Source organism: Amblyomma maculatum, chromosome 7 (assembly GCF_055883805.1).
Source record: "Amblyomma maculatum isolate TAMU_Amacu chromosome 7, ASM5588380v1, whole genome shotgun sequence".
Taxonomy (NCBI): Eukaryota; Metazoa; Arthropoda; class Arachnida; order Ixodida; family Ixodidae; genus Amblyomma; species Amblyomma maculatum.
The window spans coordinates 104935722-104958095 of NC_139350.1; the positions used below are offsets into that span (position 1 = coordinate 104935722).

The following is a 22374-nucleotide window of genomic DNA, read 5'->3' on the forward strand; positions in this document are numbered from 1 at the left end:
TTGAGACACTCACGATGATCTCAAAAAATCTGGAAGTGCTTTAGAGAACTTCTGAAGCCACTAATTAGGAAAACCGCCGGAGCCCATCAGAGACGCGTCCATTCGCTCCGGCCCCCTAGCGTGTTATCCAACTTCTGTTGATTCCCATTGACTGAACTTTCTCATGGGTCCCGTCTCGGCAATTATGTCATCTTATATTATGCTCGGCAGTCTGGCATCACCGTTTGGCAAACCGTCGCTCTCTCTGTTCGGGCGTCTCCGTTGCTCTCATCGCCGTCTTGCTCTCAGTCGCTCTTTGCTGCTGCTTTGCTCCGCTTTTTACGCTCTACCCGGCGGCTACGTTTCGATGGAGGCGAAGTGGAGAGAAGTCAATGTGCTATGCTTTGTCAGTCAACGTTGACATCACTGCGCGTTAAAGATCTCCAGGCGGTTTAAACCACTCCGTAGATCTCGCTTATTTATTTCGCTCTGCTCTCGGCGTCTCCGCTTGGCAAAGCTTTCGTCTCTTTATGTTTGGTCAAGTCATCATAGCTGGTATCATCCTCGACCCCCCTGCGGCGACGGCTAGGGTCGCTGCTTGCTCGCAGTGACATTACTCGCTCCTCGCGCATGCTCAGTACGGACGGCGGAGAGCCACACGAAGCCAGCGAGAGTACAGCCTAGTACAGTATTCTCTCTGCAGTGTATGCATTGGATAATGGTCTATGCTAATCTGGGCCAAAGGTTCACTTTTATGCCACTCAATGGGTATATTTCTGGATTAAAACACGCTTTATCTCGTGTCCTATCCTGTGTACCCTTTGTACATGCACCAGGTGCTTCAGTGGCGGATTGAAGGCACTGTTGGCAAATTTCAGTGCGCCTGGCAGCCATTGCATCATCGTCAAGCTAAACTATTTGGCATGAATGTGAAAAAAAGTTTCCAACATTCAACCGTTCATTTCCATAACGAGAATGAGTACAGAAGGAACATTTACACCCAATTGTTCTTAAAAACTTACAGCACAACTCGGCCTTTGGAAAGCTTATTTGTGAGTGCTGAAGAAAAAATTCGCGGTGGCCAGAATATGCGTATCAAAAGCAATAGTGCCTTGTGCTTGGCTGCCCACTCCTCACGAAAACAATCTAATACCATCCAATCAGTGTACACCGATCCAGTCTAATCAAGTACACTTCATTCCAGTGAAATTCAGTCCAATCCAATACTTTCCAATTCAATCCAAACCATTCAAACTGGGTCCAGTCCAATCCCGTCAATTTTATGTAGTCTAATTCTATCCTGTCCAAAGTTCAGTACACGCTCGTCTGAAATGCGCTGCTGACAAGCCTATAATCATCACTACAATTATTAACACGCAGGAGAAGGGAATTGAGATGCGGTACACAAGATTCTGGGTGTGGCGCAGTTTGCACAGCGTTTGCTCGAAATTCGAGGGATGGAGGTTCGATTCCCGGTGTAGTTGTTTTTTTTTTTCATGCCAACATCGACCCCGCGGTGTGACGTTATTCCGAATGTCGCTGCGAGCGCGTGGCATGCTCCTGTTGGGGCGGTTGCTAGTCAACGGCTCTGTGACTCCTCAGAGTGCGGCCAAAGCGAAATCGAAAGTTCGTGCCAGTGTAGCGTTCGTTTTAGAAAGACTTCTCGATGACGCTCCAACTTTGGGTGTATCATTCTTATGTAGCGAAAGCTACGCTACTCTAGTCAGAATCGCATTTCGTAGTGTGCCAGTTTGACCGCAAGTGCTCATACGCCAAACGACAGCTGCATCGCGAGTAAAGTGTGGCGCCCAAACAAAGAGTCTTAAGAAAGTCTTGCCAAGCGTAGACGATAAGATGCAGAGTTGCAGAGATGCCCGAACAAAAAGAAGAACGCCTTGGCAAGCGGTGATGCCAAGATGCGGTGTAATAATAATCATAATAACAATAAAAGATAGGTTCAGAGGAAAGGAAAGGCACAGGATCTGTCACATTTGCTCTGTGCAGACCTGCCCCCCCCCCCCCCCCCTCAGGGAAGAGAGAAAGGCGGGAAAGAAAGTGGAAAGAAAAAAAGAGGAGCGGCAGTGTAGGGCTACGGAGTAATTACGACTACCTAGGGATCATCAGTAGGGTGCAGCGGTGGCGCAGCGGCAGTTCTTCTGCCTCGCATACAAGAGGACCGGGGCTTAGATCCCGGTGCCACGCAATTCTGCACTCGATTAAAAAAAATTTCGCGTGTCGATGGAATTGCACAAACAGGTTTGGGGTGCGACCTGATGCCGGTGATCACCTCCAGCAACGCACTCCCTCACCAGAACAGGAGTTGGCCACCCCGGTGCAGTAATTGGTTGCAACCTCTCATGATTAGTTCCATAAAACCCCTGTCCTCAGTCACCAGCGGCTGCGTAACAACTGACCACGGCAGCGGTGAGACCTGTGACGCCGCAGGGGGTGCTAAGAATTCCAGGCTCCGCTGGACAGACCGCCATTGGAAACTGACCCTGGCAACGTTTAACGCTAGAACCCCAGCTAGTGAAGCAGTGCTGGTAGAGGAACTAGAGGGTATGAAATGGGATGTCATAGGACTTAGTGAGGTTAGGAGTCCGAATGAGGCATATATTGTACTGAAGGATGGACATGCACTGGGTTATCGAGGTTCACCAGAGAGGCGACAACTAGGAGTAGGTTTCCTTGTCAACAAGTATATAGCGGGTAATATAGATGAATTTTATAGTATTAATGAGACGGTGGCAGGCATCGTAATTAGGCTTAATAAGCGGTGTAAGCTCAAGGTTGTACAGGCCTACGCACCTACATGTAGTTATGATGACCAGACAGTTGAAAGCTTCTACGAAGACGTAGAACTGACAATGCGAAAAGTAAAGACGCAGTACTAATGGGCGACTTCAGTGCCAAGGTAGGGAAAAAGCAAGCAGGAGACCAGGCAGTAGGTGACTATGGCATTGGTTCTAGGAACAGCAGGGGAGTTACAAGTTAAGTTTGCACAGCGCAATAACTTAAGAATTATGAATAGCTTCTTCAGCAAACAGAAGAACCGGAAATGGACATGGAAAAGTCCTAACGGAGAGACTAAAAGGAAAATTACTTCATACTGTGTTCAACCCCCGCCATAATGCAAGATGTAGAGGTATTCGGGAAAGTGCGATGCAGTGACTACCGGATAGTGAGGTCCCGAATTAACCTAAATCTGAAGAAGGAACGCAACAGATTAGTAGGAAAGAAACCCATCAAATAATCAACGGTGAATGGAAGGGCAGAAGAGTTTAGAATCTCGCTGCAGAATAGATATTCAGCTCTAATCGAGGATGGCGACATTACCCTAGAAGCAATGTACAATAATTTCAGAGATATCATTACTGAGTGCGATGTAGAAGTAGGCGTAGGATAGTTAGAGTAGATACCGGCAAGCTGTCTAAGGAGACGAAAGGTTTGATTAGAAACGAAAAAGTATGAAAGCTTCCAATCCAACAGACCAGATAGAATTGGCCGAGATATCAAAGGTAATAAATAAGCGCACGTTGGTCGATATAAGGAAGTATAACATGGAGAAAATTGAGCTTGCTGTAAAGAACGGGGGAAGCCTTAAAGTGGCAAAGAAGAAATTGGGCATAGGCAAAAACCAGATGTATGCGATAAGGGACAAGGCGGGCAACGTCATCACGAATATCGACAAGTTAGTCAATGTAACAAAGGAGTTCTATACCGATCTCAACAGTAGCCAAAGCAGTCAGGACCGTATGGAGATTTGTGGTAGGGAAAAACAGTTAGACGTTACACCCGTGACGAAGGACGAGGTCAAGGAAGCGTTAGAAACTATCAAAAAGGGGAACTCAGCTGGAGAGGATCAGATAACTACGGATTTTTTGAAGGGAGGTGGGGATATCGTGCTAAAATCTGACCACACTGTATACGCAGTGCCTGGTGTCATCGATGGTTCCGAAACCATGGAAGAATGCAAACATTATCCTCATTCATAAGAAAGGGGACTCTAAGGACCTTAAAAATTACAGACCAATCAGCTTACTGTCTGTTACGTGTAAAGTATTTACTAAGGTAATCGCTAATAAAATCAGAACAACCTCAGACTGCAATCAAGCAAAGGATCAAGCAGGTTTTCGAAATCGGTACTCTACTATCGATCATATCCATACTATCAACCAGGTGATAGAAAAATGTTCGGAATATTACCAGCCCTTATACATAGCATTCATTTATTACGAAAAAGCATTTCACTCAGTTGAAACCTCCGCAGGGATGCAGGCATTGCGAAATCAGGGGGTAGGCGAGCCGTACGTGAGTGCTGGAAGTTTTATATAGTGGCTGCACTGCAACCATAGTTCTGCATAAAGAAACAAAATTCCCATAAAAAAGGTGTTAGGCAAGGAGACACAATCTCCCCAGTACTATTCACAGCTTGTTTAGAGGAAGTATTCAGAGCCTTGGAATGGGAGCAGTTAGGGATAAGGGTAGATGGAGAACACCTCAGTAATCTTCGATTTGCTGATGACATTGCCTTGCTAAGCAACTCGGGGGATGAACTGCAAATAATGATTGATGACCTAGACAGGAAAGGTAGAAAGGTAGGCTTGAAAATCAATATGCAGAAGACTAAGGTAATGTTCAACAGCCTCGGGAAGGAACAGCAGTTTACATTAGGTAGCGAAATACTGGAAGTAGTAGGCGAATATGTCTACTTAGGACAGGTAGTAACCGCAGATCCGGACCACGAAAAGGAAATAACAAGAAGAATACGATTGGTATGGAGCGCATTTGGCAAGCACTCGCAGATTATGACTAGCAGCTTACCGGTATCGCTCAAGAGGAAAGTGTACAACAGTTGCATCTTGCCTGTACTCACCTATAGGGCTGAAACGTGGAGGCTAACAAAGAGAGTTCTACTTAAGTTGAGGAAAACCCAGAGGGCTATGGAACGAAAAATGGTAGGGGTAACATTAGGAGATAGAAAGCGTGCAGAGTGGGTCAGAGAAATAACTCAAGTTACCGACATTCTAGTAGAAATTAAGAAGAAAAAATTGACATGGGCAGGACATGTAGTGCGAAGAGAGGATAACCGATGGTCGCTGAGGGTAACAAACTGGATTCCAAGGGAAGGAAAGCGTAGCAGGTGGAGGCAGAAAGTTAGGTGGGCGGATGAGATTAAGAAGTTCGCAGGGGTCAAGTGGATGCAGCTAGCACAGAACCGGGTTAAGTGGAGAAATATGGGAGAGGCCTTCACCCTGCAGTGGGTATAATCAGGCTGATGATGATGATGATGACCTCCGTAATCTGCGATTTGCTGATGACATTGCTTTGCTAAGTAACTCGGGGGATGAACTGCAAATAATGATTGATGACCTAGACAGTAAATGTAGATAGGAAGGCTTGAATGTCAATATGCTGAAGACTAAGAGAATGTTCAACAGCCTCGGGAAGGAACAGCATTTTACGTTAGGTAGCGAAGCTCTGGAAGTAGTAGGCGAATATTTCCACTTAGGACGGGAAGTAACCGCAGATACGAACCATGATAAGGAAATAACAAGAAGAATAAGATTCTGATGGAGCACATTTGGCAACCACTCGCAGATTATGACTAGCAGCTTACCGGTATCGCTCAAGAGAGAAGTGTACAACAGTTGCATCATACCTGTACTCACCTATGGGGCTGAAACGTGGAATCTAACCAAGAGGGCTCTATTTAAGTTGAGGACAACCCAGTGGGCTATGGAACTAAAAATGGTAGGGGTAACATTAAGAGAGGAAGGGTACAGAGTGGGTCAGAGAAATGAGTTAACTCAAGTTACCGACATTCTAGTGGAAGTTAAGAAGAATAAATGGACATGGGCAGGACATGTAGTGCGAAGAGAGGATAACCGATGGTCGCTTAGGGTAACAAATTGGATTCCAAGATAAGGCAAGCATAGCAGGGGGCGGGAGAAAGTTAGGTGGGCGGATGAGGTTAAGAAGTTCGCAGCGGTCAAGTGGATGCAGCTAGCGCAGAACCGGGTTAAATGGAGAATAATGGGAGAGGCCTTCGCTCTGCAGTGGGTATATGTAGGCTGATGATGGTGATTTTGACGACGATGATGATGATTAGGGATCATTCACGTGCAATGACGTTGACCAACACAAGAGCGCGTACCGTTTCGCCTTCATTGAAACGCAACCGCCGGCAGAGCGCTGCAGCAAAGGGAGAATGAGCGTAACAAGGCCAAGCAGGCAGCGGAAATGCCCGAGCATAAAGAGGAACGGTTTGCCAAACGGCGATGCCAGACTGCCGAGCGTAATAGACCGAACATAACCGCCGAGATGGGGCGTTTGGAACAGTTCAGTCTACGGGAACTAAGGGAAGAGCATCTGAAGGCACCTCTTGTGACTGATGACTCCTATCGAGGTTCCGAAAGAGCAATGTGACCCGTGCCGTCTTCGTCTCTCTCAGGCGAAATGAATAAAATATGTGTATACTCAAGGGCTCTTATTGCTAAACATATATGACCACAAGCTCAGCCGGGAAACGTACCTCTCGCTACTTATCTCCTAGCATAGCCGAGCTAGTCCGATGCGATTTGTTGTCGCAACGTTTACTGCGCAACACTTTGTTAATGCAAACAAATCTTCACCTCGTAATATTTGTCACGGTTTCCAAAATTGTATGATCCAGTATTTGAAAAACAAAACTTCCATAGCAGGTAATGCCAGCAGAACAAATTGAGGGAATGTGGAACAGTGACAACAGTGCCGAGTCGGAAGCTCGACATCACGTATGAACCATGAAAAATACATGAGGTTGCAACATCTGTCTTTATATAATCATGTAACCAATTAACAAATAATTTAAGACTGATGACACACGAACTTTCGCATAAGGCAGGAAAGCGGAAAGGAAGGAGGGGAAAGCATAGCATCAAAATCTTTTGGCTAGTTGATAGCGTCAGTAATGCATGTTTGTTTTCTCGTTGGTTCTGCTATTGCTGGGTCCCACATGAGCAGCTATGTATGTTGCAGTTTCTTGAAGCCTCCCGGCTCGGAACACATCTAAGGTGCCAAGAGGATTAGAGGATCTATCCACTCACTCCTTCACCATAGCAGTGCCAGTTACGTGAGCTGAATGTAATGCTTGCGTCAAGGATACAATCTAGATCTCCCGCGAAAGGATGTGTGGGCAAGGTTGCTTTAGTGCAAAATACGATTGATAATATTTCTCGTTTCAAGAAGTCACCGAATAAATAAATGGTCACTTGTATTATCAAATAAATGATGAATGCAAGGTGAAGACTTAGGTTCACCATTAAGCTTGCGCCTGAGCTTCTCCAGACAGTTGTGGCGTTTGAAGACGCTCGGAGGTGAATATCAGCCCGCAGCCCTTTTTGCATTCGAGTAAGCCGCGAGCGTTGGCTTCAGTGTCGGCTGCCTCGTATGGGGTCCTCAGTAGACGTGCCTCTTTGGGAGAGCCCAGCTCGCGGTACTCGCACAACCTGTCATGGCTAGCGTAGCTGTCTGCAGGCACGAGGGCAGTGCAACCGGCGTTGCCACACTTGACCTGCGATTAACGAGAGAGAATATTTCAGTGCGTTCAGTAGTGCATCTGCACTAGTTTTTCATTTGAAAACGAAAAGGAGAGTAGGTAAGTCATATTCAAAAACAAATCAGAAAACATAAGTGTAATTTCTACCTCTTCGCCATTCTTTGGTATCCGGACAGCAGCAATCGACGTTTATTAACATTTTTGAAGCATATAAGCTACGGATTCTGTCGTTTGTTTCTGAATTAAATGTTAACAATTTGCTTAATAGTACGGATAGTTTGCTCCTAGTTTACAATCAGCAAAAACCTGAAACATATAAACTCTCAAAGTTTGCAAGATCTAGAAATTGGCGATTTTTACTGAGCCCGTTCGCAAGCGCTACACCTTATAAAGGCCTCGCAACTGGCTGCTGGACATCTCGTGCTCATTGAAAGAACGTTGAATCTCCGGCAGCTAAGGAACCACAACTAGTACCTGCAGAATACGAGGCGTTGGCTCCATCCACAGACCACCACATATTTGTTCCTTTATAGCCAATGCAGGGGCAACGCTTCAGTTGAAAAATGGCTGCTTGTGCAATTTGTAACATTGAAATTGATAAAGGAACGCATTACCGGATCCTTCATCGCGACGAGATTGTCCAGAACCCTTTACCAAGCCTTCTTAGAAGCACATTATCAGGACTGAGGATATTGATCCGATTGGAAATCTGGTGGGTAACCAGCGGAGCCTAGGATGGATGCAGGTGCCTCCCGAATGTGAGGCAGATAAAATACTACACGGCCATAAATTCAATTTAAAAAAGGGGACATATGTGCATTTTGCCGCACGAGCTGTATTTAGAAGTGTCTTACAATGGAAAGAATCACTGAGCCAGGAGCAAAACGAGTTCATACGACACAATTTTCCCAAGTCCCCTCTGCAGTGTCTCAGAGCTTGGGCATCTGGACTGCTCAGCCCGATGACGCGTGATCAAATGCCGGACTTTTTGACAGAGGCGAATACAGAGGCACTCGTAAAGTGTGCGATGCCAGTGGGTGGTAAGAACTCAGGGCGGTAGAAATCTCCTCAGCCCTCTACTACAGCATCTCTGAGAGGCTGAGTTTCTTTGGGACGTAAAACATCATAAACCAAATAAGCCAATTATTTCCTAAGCCTATAATCTCAGCCGAGGTGCACATCAGGTCGGAGGAAATTATATACCCTTTTGATAGCCCGGCCCTACTTACCCACTGAGTGCAGGTTACCAGAATGGGGTGCCAAAAACCACACTATTGAAATAGTTTAGTTAAGTGGACCAAAAATACTCCTCTATACTATTTTCGAGTTCCTGAACGCCATACACAGCGCCGAAATACTTTGCCATATTGCTTACATTGATATCTCAAAAAAGAATCACAGCGGAGCACATGAGGCTTCCTTGCGGGATTATGAACGCATTCAGACTTCCGCGTCCAGTTCCGTTAAGACCCCATTCTAATTTCAATTTATTAAAACAAAGAAATTATTTGTATATAATTTTTATATATTTTTGCATTACAATTTATGTCTTCGGGAGACTATTACCAATTCTGTGCATTGAACTCCTCACCCATATTTACAATATAAATATGTTTCATCGTGACTAAAGCATATATAAAGCATATACACACGCGTTATTCAAAAGCTTGCAGAAATATAAAATAATAAGGATCCACTGGAAACAATGTATTCTGCACCACAACCTTTCGGCCAATATTAGATTAAGTTGGCAGCTTACTGGACTCATGTATGGCTAGAAATTGTCAACACACTCCCAATATTTTTCTGTTTATTAGTGCTGCTTGGGTGATTTAACATTTTGCTTAAGCTTGTGATCTCTAGTCACGTTTTACTCCATGGAATACATATCGCATTTTTCGCGCAAGCATCAAAGGACAAGCAATTAACGCGGTCTTGACTACGGTTGTACACCATATTGCAAGAAAATTATATAAAATAAAAGTTGAAAAAAATTTCACAGTACTCTATTTTGTCTTTCATCCGTGAAGATTTGCACTAATAGTCAAGAAAGATTTGATCTAATTAGTTTACCATCTATGTTCAACCACAGTAGTAGTGCATGTTAGTTGCTATAAATTTGACAGCTTGCCCACAAAAGCAACTGGCGATGAAAAGATATGCCTGCAAAGAACACTTTATGCGCTGTTTGTTAGCACTCTCATCAGCACTCACGGGGCAGCAGTGACCATGTATAAAAAACGCATAGGATTCTCCCTCTAATCGCCGTCTCCAGCCAGCATTGGTTGTTTATTATTTTTTTTAATGTTCTATTTAGTCATGTTTTATAGTAGAGCCATATCTGAACGTGCAATCATATATATAGGCATTCTATGCGCTGGTCGAAAGAATAAGACGAAGATGCAATCGTAAACCAAGAAACCAAACACCTCTAATTCAAGTAGGACAGCGGCAGACAGGAAAACAGTTCAAGAAGCCTATAACCAAGTCCTCGAAAGGAACAAAGAATACGTCACAAAGAAAGGAATCCCACTTGCTGTAAATTGACTGAAAGAAGAGATTTAACGGAGCCTCTAATACGTCTTTTAGGAGCATATTGCGTCCTTTTAGAAACTACGTTCGTCTACCATATCTTGTCTCTGTATCTATGTTTGTTCACAGTTTGCACGCAAATTCTCTATTGGGTCATTTGCGTTCGCATCATGGATTTGCTTCGTTTACAGTGATTTCTATTAAGCCAACCGGCGTCTTTGGTCTATTGGATGCATGGAAGTATTGCAGCTACAAGTTATATTCCCGCTCCATCAATGGCAATAAACGTTTCAATCAGGTCAATTTGTTTCTCTTCTGCACAAGAAAGTTGGAGCGACCTGAAAATTTTAACCTCATATTGCAATTTATTTCGCTCCTTTGAGGTACTGGCTCACGCACAAACATAGGCATTGGTTGCTTTGTTTCGTTAACTCGGGAGCGCAAAACACATGTAAAATAAAACCCAGAGACATTTAGATAGCGTTTGGAAAGGTCAAGAGTGATAAAATAAAAGTTTCATGTTCATCCGGCATGATATTCTCAGCCTCCATTCGTGTACAGAGCATCGATTTCATTACTGTGCATTGTTCTTTTCTTAAAAATCTAGAATACACAAGTAGGAATAAATGCCCGTTAAATATCCGCTTTAAAAACGGCATTTGCTTCATTCTTTTTATGTTAAGCCAGGATGCATATTTACAATAAAATGTACTTTAGTAAGGTTAGGTGCACCAGGTGCACTTACCTTCACGTTGTTCAGCCTATTCTGAACGAGTGGAAGATCGGGATTGAAGACTCCGATGTCCCGCTCGCGGCACACGGGGCAGCTGTTGTCGGTGCGAACCCATTTCTCGATGCACTGGCGGCAGAAGATATGCCGGCAGTGGCGCTCCACCGGCTCCCACAGCATCGTGTGCCAGATGGCGCAAATTTCTTCGTCGTCGGGCATCGGGTCGTAATCTTCCAGAGTCAGTTCCGCCATTGGGGTCGAGTTTGAGGCTATTCAGTACAATCGGGTGCGGTGTTACAAAATATTTCTAAAACATTTGCCACATTATAAATGCCCAAAGGAGAGCACGTCTTCGGTTAAGCACACTCGATAAAGAAGACACAAAAAACAAAAACAACAGAAGTATCTTCAATAAATTCAGAAAATCACAATTGCTGAAACCTCAGCTTCTTAACCCGGAAGGCTACAAAATATACCACAGTCTATAAGAGAATATACAGAACCGAAATTTTCATAGCATAAAAAAAAATGCCGACGATTACGACACCTTGTAATACGAATTTTGAGCATAGCTCCTTAGCTATTGAGGCTTTTTGATAAAGCGAGCCATAGAATTCGAGCAAGTCACGCATGTCCAAATACAGACACCGTTTTATTTTTCGCACATATTGTATGCCAACTAGGTTCTCTTTCGCGAGTTACCTATATTTGGCCTTTGCTTTCTTGCAAACCAATTTACTGGCTCCAAGTTTCGATGGAGACAAAACGATGAGGCGTCCGTGTGCTGTGCAAAGTCAGTGCACGGTAAAGATCCCCAGGTGGTCGAAATAATACGGAGCCCTCAGCTACTGCACCTCTTTCACTCATTTCGCTGTCACTTTCCTCTTCCTTCCAACCTTTACGGCGCGGTTAAGGTGTGCACAGAGTAGATCTGATGGACATTGCGCCTTTCCTGTTCTGTGAACTAATTATTATTGTTATTGCCTCCGATTAGTAACCTAATTAAACCACATCAGAGCTTTTGTCACTGGCACATCTTTCCTTCACGCTCTATCCTATGGTACCATAGGATAAGGCGGAGGCGTTTATGAAAGACTGTATTTTCGCCGGTGAGAATGTTACTGCTTACTGCGAAACATAGTAACGGGCGCCAAAGAGCTGAGCTCTAAACTTCCAAGAGCACTGCGGAATCAACACTGCAGAAATGCGAAAGGCTAAGCGTTCCTGGCGCATAAGGTGCATCACCCTTGTTCTCATGTTAATTATCACAAGTTCTGCGTCATTATCGTTGCTATTGTCATAATTGTCATTATCATTAATTGCAGCGTCATTTTCATCGCTACTATCATCCTTACGAAGAACAGGGAGACCTATGATGTATGTTTCATGATGCTGTGTAGCAGTCAATTATTGCAAACTTCTATATACATATTGTATTATATTTCATTGTATTTTATTGTACTATATTCTATTGTATACTGCATTGTTTAATATTGGGGATCGCCCATCTTGGAGATCGCACATATTGCCACGATGGCGTGAAGGTAAATTAACACTTTCCCTTACCCTAAAGTGGCTTCAGTATATTGAACCGCACATACCAATACCGATGCTGCCACCTATTCTGGTGCATTGCTGATATGCGGAGAACTGCAACTTATCATTCGAAGACATGAAGGTCTTATCAGATACCAGAGCAGAGCCATCACGCGAAGGGAACGTCAGCGCGGCCCATTACCTTGTCTCTGTGAAATAGGTGCGAATCCAAATCATAAAAGCGGTACCCGGAGTAAGCGCACGCACCTTGGTTGGAGTAACCCAGACTTCAGCGGATGATCAGCGTGAGAAAAACCGTATTCGGATCAGGACCCTTGACGATCGACAGTCTCTTGCCGAGCGAGTTCTTCTTCTTCTGCTTCTTCCGTGTGGACTTCCAAGTGTCCTACAGATACTGAATTAGTGTAATAAATTAATTATCAACTAAACAAAAACTCAAGATTTAGGATCACAAAAATAAATGAAAGGAAAACAAAGTACGAAGCTGAAATTTTTGAAGTTTGAAAATTTAAAATACAATTTGCAAGAAACTCTGTCAGTAGCTGTGATGTAGTCATGTAAATACTGACAAAATTGAGGCAACGCAAATCCTTTCGCACGAACCGAAGGAAAGTAGAAGCGGGACCGACAACGTAAATCCCAATTGTGCTATTGGAATTTCTAAATGCACCCCCCTGTGATGTGAAATCTTTCGGCAAGCGAGAAGGAAATGTTCAATATTTTCTATCGCACCGCAAGCCTCACAAAGGTTTGTGGGGCTGAACCCGCATCTGCATAAGTGAAGATTTAGGCGGGAAATACTGCATATGATTCTACCGTGATTTAAATGAAAGAACGTTCTATGAGTATGTGAGATGTTAGTATTCTGCTGTAGATAGCAAGGGATCGTTGCATGAGGTGGCTATGTTTTGATAACGCTGAAAATGGTACATTACACAAATAAGGACACTAGGATTGGTAAATGGAACAGGGACATCAAGAGCTGATTTAGCCAAAACGTTGCCACCTCGTTTCTGAAAATGCCGCAGTAACGGGGACCCAGATGAACCGTATTTCTTTCAATCACCCTGTATGAAATATTTTAGTTAGCGACTCAAAAGAGCATCCCGTGCTGACTCCAGTGACAATAAAACAGAGAGTCAGTTACAAAAATTCTTGGACGTTTTGAGAGGAAGTTTTAATAGTGCAAACCCGAGTGCCATAAATTCTGAATAAAAGATCGGTGTGTAATCCGGGACGCACACCGAAAAACTCCAGAAAATAGTCTGAAAAAATTGCAATCGCTCCTTTTTACGTAGTCACAAATGCATCAATGGCGATTACAGTGTGATCAGAAAGCTTCTCAAGGTGATCAGATAGGAGAATGTATATTAGAGGCGAAGGTAAGTGCTTCAGGTAAGATGGAAGTATAGAATAAAATTCGCTATCGACAATGGGCGTTGAGCAACCAATAGGAGTTATAGTACCCAGGTCCACGCCATGTTTGCTAAAATGCTTTGCGTGAAGACAACCTGGGGCATGCGGAACCTTGGCCTCTGGTGATTAAGAAAGAGGGCCGGGTTTGACACAAGAATAGGTATAGCCAAACCGGGAGTAGCCTTATATGACCGCGAAAATGTTCTCACAGTTAGGAGGCGGGAGCCGGAGTTAGGGTCCGGAATGCGGGCCTCCAAATATAGAACACTGGTGGAGACTTATTGTGGAAGCTCTTGGCAGAGGCGCAGAGCACATCGCCCTAAAAGCGGCAAAGGATGCAGCTTATATTTTGGACAAACAGAAAAATTCAAGCATCGGTCTCACATAGGCTTTGTACAGAAGCAGGGGAGTATCTCGATGCATTCGAAATTTCCTGTTACCAATATCAGCCTACCAAGTGCATGCTCAACTTTCGGAACATTAAACTTGATGTGAGGCCTCCAATCTATACTAGCATCATACCTAATGCCTAAATAACTCACAGATTTCTCTTGAGGTATGACATCTGAAAGGTAATTTAAAGAAACATTTAGGTGGGTTTTTGTTTCGAAAACTAGCACACCACCTTTGCACAAATTTTGAAACCAACTTAAATTTGTCAAAACCAGACCTCAAGTGCATTTAGGCAAGCCTGTAGTGAATGATAGAGGGCGTGAATATATTTTTCGGAGGCGAAGAATGTTATGTCATCTGCGTATACTTATACAGTGACATAGGATGAACTGTAATATCGCATTTTATTATACTAAAGAGGAGTGGAGAGAGCACAGAGCCCTGTGGTACCCCTCTTGTCTGCGCATAGATATCTTAAGAGTAATGAGCCATGAGTGCAAAGCTCGATCGAGTGAAAGCACGCCGGCGCGATCTACTTCGTCTACGCGAAGCGCCAGCTGGCACCGATCGGATGACAATAAGGGAGGTGGAAGAAAACAAAGAACAGTTCTCAAAATCTCGGCTTACGTGGTGATGATCGTGGCTTGAGTCTACAGGAGCAAATAATTGTAGAGCGCCCAAATGGCTCTGTGAAAAACAGTAGCAGGTCGGGGTCTCTTTGCCACCCGCCGTCCTTTCCGTCGTCTCTTTTAATAAATACCTTTCTCTGTCTGCATTTGGTAATGCATGATTAAAGTCAAAGGCCGAACAAATTTGAAACAACTTTAACCGAACTGTTTAATCCTGAAAGAAACTTAACGGAAACAAAACTAAACTGCAGAAAAAAAACTTTTGTCTAGGTATGTTATGTGACCAGCAAACGATATTGTAACTTAGGGAGAATTGTAAGCAACACTTCAAAGTTTAAAAATGGTTTAAGTTTTTCTTGCCGGAAAAGGAAGGCGTGGCTTATAATTTTGCCTTGCCTCGAATCAAAGACATCAATCTTTCTTATGATAGGGGGTGGAAAGGCCGACTCTGGGAATCTGTTTTTCCCGTGGCAGCGCTGCTGGTAACGTTCTGCAGAAAATACATTTTCCGCATTGTCGGTGTTGCAAGTGAAGCATCGCGGACATGGTTCTGGCAGGAGTGTAGCTGGCACCTAACGGACACGTACGGCTATGAATCGATACGTCGTAAGGTGATGCGTCGTCAAGCGGCCACGTAACACAACCCAATTGGCAGGAGCTGCAAACTCTGGCCCCTCACCTCAGAGGGCATGCAGGGTTAGTGGATTCGAGCTCACAGGTCCCTTTCATCAATTCCAAATTATAACGACTGCCTTTAGGTCATGCAGGCACGTCTTTGTAAAGCGGGTCTTTATATCTACGTTGGGCGGACTTTTATATAACGTGACAGCTTACGACGATAAGCTAAAAAGCATGCGGGCTAGAAAAAAGTTCAGAAATAACACGGCTACTTTTAGAAAAAATAAAAAATAAAAGGAGAAGCAATGCGTCCGCACAGGAATTCACACTACTATTTTCAGCACGCCCATCGGAAGACGCAAACCACTGCCCAATGCCAAGACCTCCAAGGCGATTTTGTACGTCTCCTAGTCCAGTGGTCTTTCGCACTCAGCATACTTTTCTCAGGTGTAGAAATCCCGTTCCCAGTTAATCCATTGCTCTCTAAGAATGTGAACCATTTTGATGGCTAAAAGGTGCCATAAATGCCCCGCAACCTTATTACGCATTTCCTTTATGCGAATAACATTTATTATAATCCAACTTAATCAGTCGTCACTTGTTTGTCCTCGTTTTATAACGTTTATGGTACAAAGGGACGAAGAACATAGCTACGCAAAGTAAACGAAAGACGAGGAAGGATCGAAGCAGTTCCTCCGTTTGTAAGCCAGAGTTCCAGGGACTTCCCAGGGACTAAGAGAGAGCCAAACTTCCCAGGGACGAAGAGAGAGGCTTGTAGGAAGTTCATACTAATCACGAAATATTATCCGAGTGGATAATATTTATGAATATCGCTTGTTACAATTAACATATTTCGGTTCGACACGTATGGGAAATTTCTTGGTAAAACTTGCTTCTCTTGAACACCGCATTGCAATAGTACACACCAGATGCACTGACACGTGGTTTCTAAGACATTTTAGAACAGACTACAAGTTACAATCCCTGGCTCATAATGTTCCCGTTTTTCTCAGCAAATAGAGATACTGTTGGTTTAGTCTTAAGCAGTTTAGAACCTAATTAGTGCAAATATGAACTATCCGTATATGTATTTTTTCTTTAAATATTATGATCGCCTTTACGAACTTTCTATCTTGTTTAGCTTTTTCCATTGATTTTATTATTGATCAACTTTTTTTGTTTCATACCGTGCTGCAATGACGTATGCTTGGTATAACAATTTTGTATGTCATGATCGTATTTTAATGAACCTCTGAAATTTGCTGTTTGCTCCTGCTATGTTGTGTGCGGGTTTGCTGGGCCTTTGTCAAGCTGTTTGTACAGCTTTTAGCCCAGGCGACCATACCTCTAGTTGGAAAATAAAAATTAATTTTATTTGGTTTGAGTGGTTCCACTGAATTCACTTGAGAACATCCTTAATCAGGTTCCACAAACCGTTTAAGTTAGTAGGCGGATTTTTTTAAACGTTCCGCGTATATTTGTGAGGCAGTGTTTCAGATAAAAGTAAACTGAATATGTGGAACAACGTTCCCATGAAATTCTAAAGGTTTCATATTGAACATACATGTAACTGAAACACCGTTCCACGTATTCTTCACCGTGCTTCAACCTATTTGACTGCTTTTCTCCTCGACAGCGCGTCTCAAAAGGGGTGCCCAATGTGCTTGGTGGTTGAGCTATTTGATGACTGCACTGCTCGAAGTCGCTGCCCGGCATGAGTGCCCAGCTTCTTTCTTGGTTGATTTTCTTGATTGCTGCTCGACATCACCTAACAGAGAGCCAAATGGGCTTGGCTCAGGTTTGCAATCACCCTGCAGTTGGTTATTGTGCTGGGGACACGAATACTGATTCAGTCTCAGGCATTATTAAACTGCATTACGAGAGCTCTTGTACATGCTAGACAAACGTTTCCACCGTCGACATTACTTGGATAGCGAGAGGTATAGTGTTTAATGTTTACTCGCCCCCACATCTGGTCAGAATTATCTCTTGTTAGCGGCTGCTGAAGCACTTACAATGAGAGCTAACAAATGTGCAGGGGTTTTGTGAATAGCAGATTGAAATATTTAGAATTATGTTGATCAAGTAGAACGATCAGTAGAATTTAGTACAGAGTATCAAAGAAAAGCGAACAATGTTACAAAGTGAGCGTCAGTTCGCAAGCTAACGATTACACATGATACCTCTTTAGCTGGGCATGACAACCATCACTGGCATAGTTTTTGTAGGTTTTGCCTCAAAAAGAAGAAATGTGGTCGAGGGCAGACGAGCACGGCAAAAATGAAAGAATGTTTTCTTGGGGATAATATTTCTGTACTGAGAACCCGTGGTTGAGTGACTTGGAAAATAAAAAAGCAACAGCAAAAGAAAACGTGCAAGTCTAGATACACTGTGACGTAGAGGCGCCGATAAAAGCTTACAGATTTGCAAAATTGGAACAAAATTATTTGCCGCAAATCTAAGCTTACAGCAAAGACCTGAAGGGTGTTTTAATCGCTTCCTTGTGTGCCCTTTACAATTCATTTCTCAACGTCGGGCAGAGCTTTTAAATAAATTAAATGTATTTAGCTTTCCTTTGTTATACACATTCCAAAAACATTTTACATTTCCATGCTGCTGTTGTCTTTTTATTTTCCTTTCTAAGCAATCAGATTCTTCAACCTCCATAAAGCCAAGTAATAGGTTTTGGAAACAAGTTTTTTAGAACATCTGAGTTCAAACTATTACTATTTCTATAGCTTTGAATTCTATCTTGCAAGACCACAGCGTACAACTATTACGAACCAGAACCGTTAAGTGTAGTGAGGCACTAGAGTTCGAAATAATGAAAGCTACACATATGGTGCTATTTAATAAAAGCTATGCTGACAAAAACATTTGTCTTATGACTACAAATGCTTCCATGTGAATTATAACAAATATGAGCAAACGGTTGAAGGAATGCAATCTCAAATGCTCGTGATTTCCGCTAATTGCAAGAACGAAGAGGTTACACCAGGAATAAAGCCTTGAATTGGAGTTTCTACTATTATGTGCATATTTTCATTCAAGGAAATAATTTTTTCTTTCAATTACATTATTTATTTTTGCTAAGCGGTAAAGAGATATTTACGGTACGTTTCGTGATTTCAAGGAATGAGATGCGATATTTTTGAAAAGGCACAAGGCAAGCTGGAAAAGTGGCTTAACCATGAGGGATGTAACACTGAAGGAAATAACATGAGGACACATGAAAATTGAGGAAGCAATGTAGATACTATGCTGTGGCTGGCTGGTTAATTCATGACGCAGAAGTATACAGTACAACTGCGGAAGGAACAAAAAAGGGATGTAAATACACTGCCTGTGTTTGTGGCCCGTAGTTTTGTTCCTGTGAATAGTTCGCTGTATGTTTTGAAAAGTAGGCAGCATGAATTTATTAAAGTAGCTACTCTTGAAAGAATTTAAGTAGGAATACAAAGGTGTGCATGACAGAAGTTGGTTACATAGTATGTTACAAGTATCAGTTGATTACTTCAGCATTTTCAACGATTTCTCATCACATGCGATTTATTCGCGCATTAAAGACCGCCACATTGCAGAGCAAAAACTGGTCTTGCTAACTAATCTGTAAACCAAGTTGTTTATCTTAGCAGAAACTGTGGCCTGCAGAAACTGCTCACATATTTTATTTTGGTGTCCATTTTCTGGCTCATAAAGCAATCTGTAACTTACGAACAGCATATCAAAGTGTACAGACCTTGAATAAATAGAACATTTACCTTAGTAACAAAACTTTGTGAATAGCTTTTGCAATTATACCTCAGTGGCACTTGAAGATTTCGTAATCGGTGCGCACGTTGCACCTAGAGTAGTTCAGCTTCTCCAAAACAGATTCCAGCTTTAAGTCATGAGACATATTGACTTTCACAGAAAACGGTTTGAAGCAACTCCAAAGGTTGGCCAAAAGAATTGAGGTACGTCAGGCCGAGGATGAAGTGCATGGTCAAACACAACAACAAAACTTCTCCAATGCTAGTTCCGCTGCTAAGCGAACAGTATGTTTCTCACTCATGACTGAGTTTTCCTTTGTCATAGAAATACACGGATCAAGGTGAAGCTCCATGATCTGCGTTTTTTGATATCAAAAATTTTAAGATTGCTTTTCCTAATTTGACCGTTTCTGCCCACAGCTCACAATACATTTTTAGCCTCCTGTCACCAAACAAAATTAGTTAAACCCGCTAGGTTGCGTAGCAAAGCCGAAGTAGCTTCTTTTTCTGTTCTTTCTTCTTCTTTTTCTTTTTCTTCGTTTCCTTTCTCTTCTTTTCCTTTTTTCTTCTTCTTCTCTAAAGGTCAAAGGTCAAACGTAGCTACCGGCCGGGTTCACGCGATGGGCTGAAACCTGGCGTAGTATTGCTTACGCAATAAAAAATGTATTTTTTCAGGTAACATTTTTCTCCATGGTTACAACGTGTAGTCAGTCGCAGCTGAGATGAATGTGTTCCTGTTTGACTTATAGCAGCTGACTATTTAATATACTGGAGTTTCGTTATTTCAATGCTAGATATGTATCTATACCAAATATTGAATAGTATAGCGCTGTTAGTTTGCAAAACAAACAGCACTCAGCAGTAGGAAATAAGTAATTCCCGGTATAAAACTTAGCTCCACACGCCGTAGCATTAACAAGTTAGCATTGTTAAGGTTTTACCTATTGGCATTATACCTACATTCTTCTTCCATCAACCTTCTGTATAGCTTTTTCCAGCATGTGAATAAGAGCAAGCAGGTGCAGACATGAGAGAGAATGGCAATAAGCACAAGAAAAGTAGTCCCAATAAATAAAACTGAGCCTGGACATGAAGTTCTCGTCCTAAAGAGAAACATTTACTTGACTGGCAATATTTCCCACTAACTTGACAAAAGTTTCTTTCATTGCGCAGCTTTCGAATTCATAATATGGTAGATGCTGATAAAAAGTTTTAGTGACAAGGAGCAGTCATAACAAAGTTTCAACAATAGTTATGCAATACACTCCTCGCCACAATCTTTTCTGTATAGGTATTTTATATTTAGAGTAATAATAAATTATTTTCATAACTTGTCCTCCACTACGATTCTGACCAGCATGACAGTTTCCAGCCGCAAACTAATACAAAAATGCAGACACACGCTATAGCGTTTCACACACACTGGTGATGGTTTTTGTCCAGTTTATAATTCAGGTTTTTCGTTATTTAATAATTTTTTGTACACCGATACTTATATGGGCAAACATTGATTTTCCATTCTGAGCAATTTGACATTATGAGCAATCTTTCGTATTAGAATTTTTAAAATAGGTAGTTCATCGATTACACACTAAATTTTCCGTATTAGCATAATCAAGCAGTGGCTTTTCATTGTGAACGTAATGCCACATTTATTCTCTCTTATTTTAAGTTTTTATTTCGTCAACTATACCAATTATTTGATCAAGTAAACACTCTCAGTTTTCTTGTTTAGCATCCTTGAGTATTCCCTTTTCCCTCTGTTCATTTTGACAACTTTGAATACCTATTTTTCGATTATTTAAATTTTATTCATTAATCAGACAGTTTAAATGTTCTTTATTAAACTCATCAATCATCCGCTCTTTATTAGGGCATTTTGACACATTTGAACAATACTTTTCCATTTGTTAGCATTTTCATTTTATTAATTGATCAATTCAGTATAATCATTTCATAAATACCCTCATTGCATATCACAGAAATATCAACCATAAATCAATACAACGACAAATTACTACAATACATTTTTTTTTTATTCAACGCAGCCCCCGATTATTTCCGTCAAGCGCTGACGACAACTACAGCTGCATTGCAACGCCCGGGGCTTTTCGGCCAAACAGGTTGAGTAAGCTGTCGTTTAAAAATTGCTTCCCTGGTCTGTTAAAAAGTTCCAACACCTGTTAAAGGTCTATGCGCCACAGGCGAGTGTCCTCAAAAAATACACCATCCCAAGGGCAATGCAGCATTGGTCAACAGTTTCATGGTGCGTTTGAAGCTACATGCATTGTCATTCACTGTAGCGGCTTCTTCGCTGCCCAATTATATTTTTAGCCACAGTTCAAGGAATAATTCTTTGAAGAATGGTGTTAGAATGACGGATTGTAACGAGATATAAAACACAGCTTTGAAACTGTAGACAACCACATGGACACAATATCAGTTATCGACTAATATTAGGAGTTGCCAAGGAAATATATCATATGCTGAGATAACAAGTTATACTGGAGTTGTACATGAGCAATTCAAAAATAGATTGGAATCCTAACAGTGTACAACTTTAATCCTACAGACACAACATTGAATTGATCAGAGTAAAATGTGCCAAATAGTACAGGTAATATGCCTGCACAATTCGGTATTCTTTTTCTCCTTGTCAAACAGTCAGCGACGTTGTCAAGCAGCCACACTTACCTAGGCACTTGGCCGTCTGCAGGGTGTCGTGGCGTCAAAAGCATTGTGGGTTCTTGATTCTCTTCTAACTGACATCATTTATCCGCGGCGTTCTGGACAGCAAAACCTAGGAGTCGCAGTCGCCATAATCCATTTTAACGGAGCTTCGACATCAGTGAGCTCTGATCTGTTTTGGTTGCGACAAGAAAGGAAGAGCACTGAGGAGCGCAACAAAATGAAGTCGTACCATACGTAGGGCTGATAAGGCGTTCTGATTCGTGACCATTAGGAAACGCGTCCATGGCTTATCGTGATGAAGCGCTTCGCGCCGCTTTCGTTGTGCCGCGCGTGGCCGTGCACTCTTGGTGACACCTGTTGCGTGCGAAGAATTAACTTCGAGTTTCATTGGCTAGACTGCTATCTTCGACGACTCTCGGGCTCGGCGTCATGGAACAAAGCGTGCCGTCATGTCTGCCTGATGGCGGCAGATAAGCTGCAAGCATAGCTCATTTAGCGAGAAATAACTTTCTGTGGCTACGTGGTGCATGATACTAG

At 42.5% G+C, this 22374-nt stretch overlaps 1 protein-coding gene across 1 annotated transcript; it reads right to left on the bottom strand.

Annotated features, from left to right (window-relative positions):
* Window positions 1-7282: 7282 nt before the first annotated feature.
* On the bottom strand, window positions 7283-22183 carry LOC146184244 (RING finger protein 151-like). The gene is made up of 4 exons (XM_084608514.1): window positions 21841-22183; window positions 12585-12732; window positions 10797-11050; window positions 7283-7534 (listed from the first exon to the last, which is right to left on the bottom strand). The coding sequence occupies exons 3-4, from the start codon at window positions 11031-11033 to the stop codon at window positions 7283-7285; spliced, it is 489 nt and encodes a 162-aa protein (XP_084464640.1). The 5' UTR covers window positions 11034-11050; window positions 12585-12732; window positions 21841-22183.
* Window positions 22184-22374: the final 191 nt, after the last annotated feature.

Coding starts and splice junctions, on each gene's coding strand:
- LOC146184244 (XM_084608514.1), bottom strand. CDS start 11,033: ATGGCGGAACTGACTCTGGAAGATTACGACCCGATGCCCGACGACGAA. Junction 7,535..10,796: donor ATAGGCTGAACAACGTGAAG/GTAAGTGCACCT, acceptor CGTTAATCGCAG/GTCAAGTGTGGCAACGCCGG.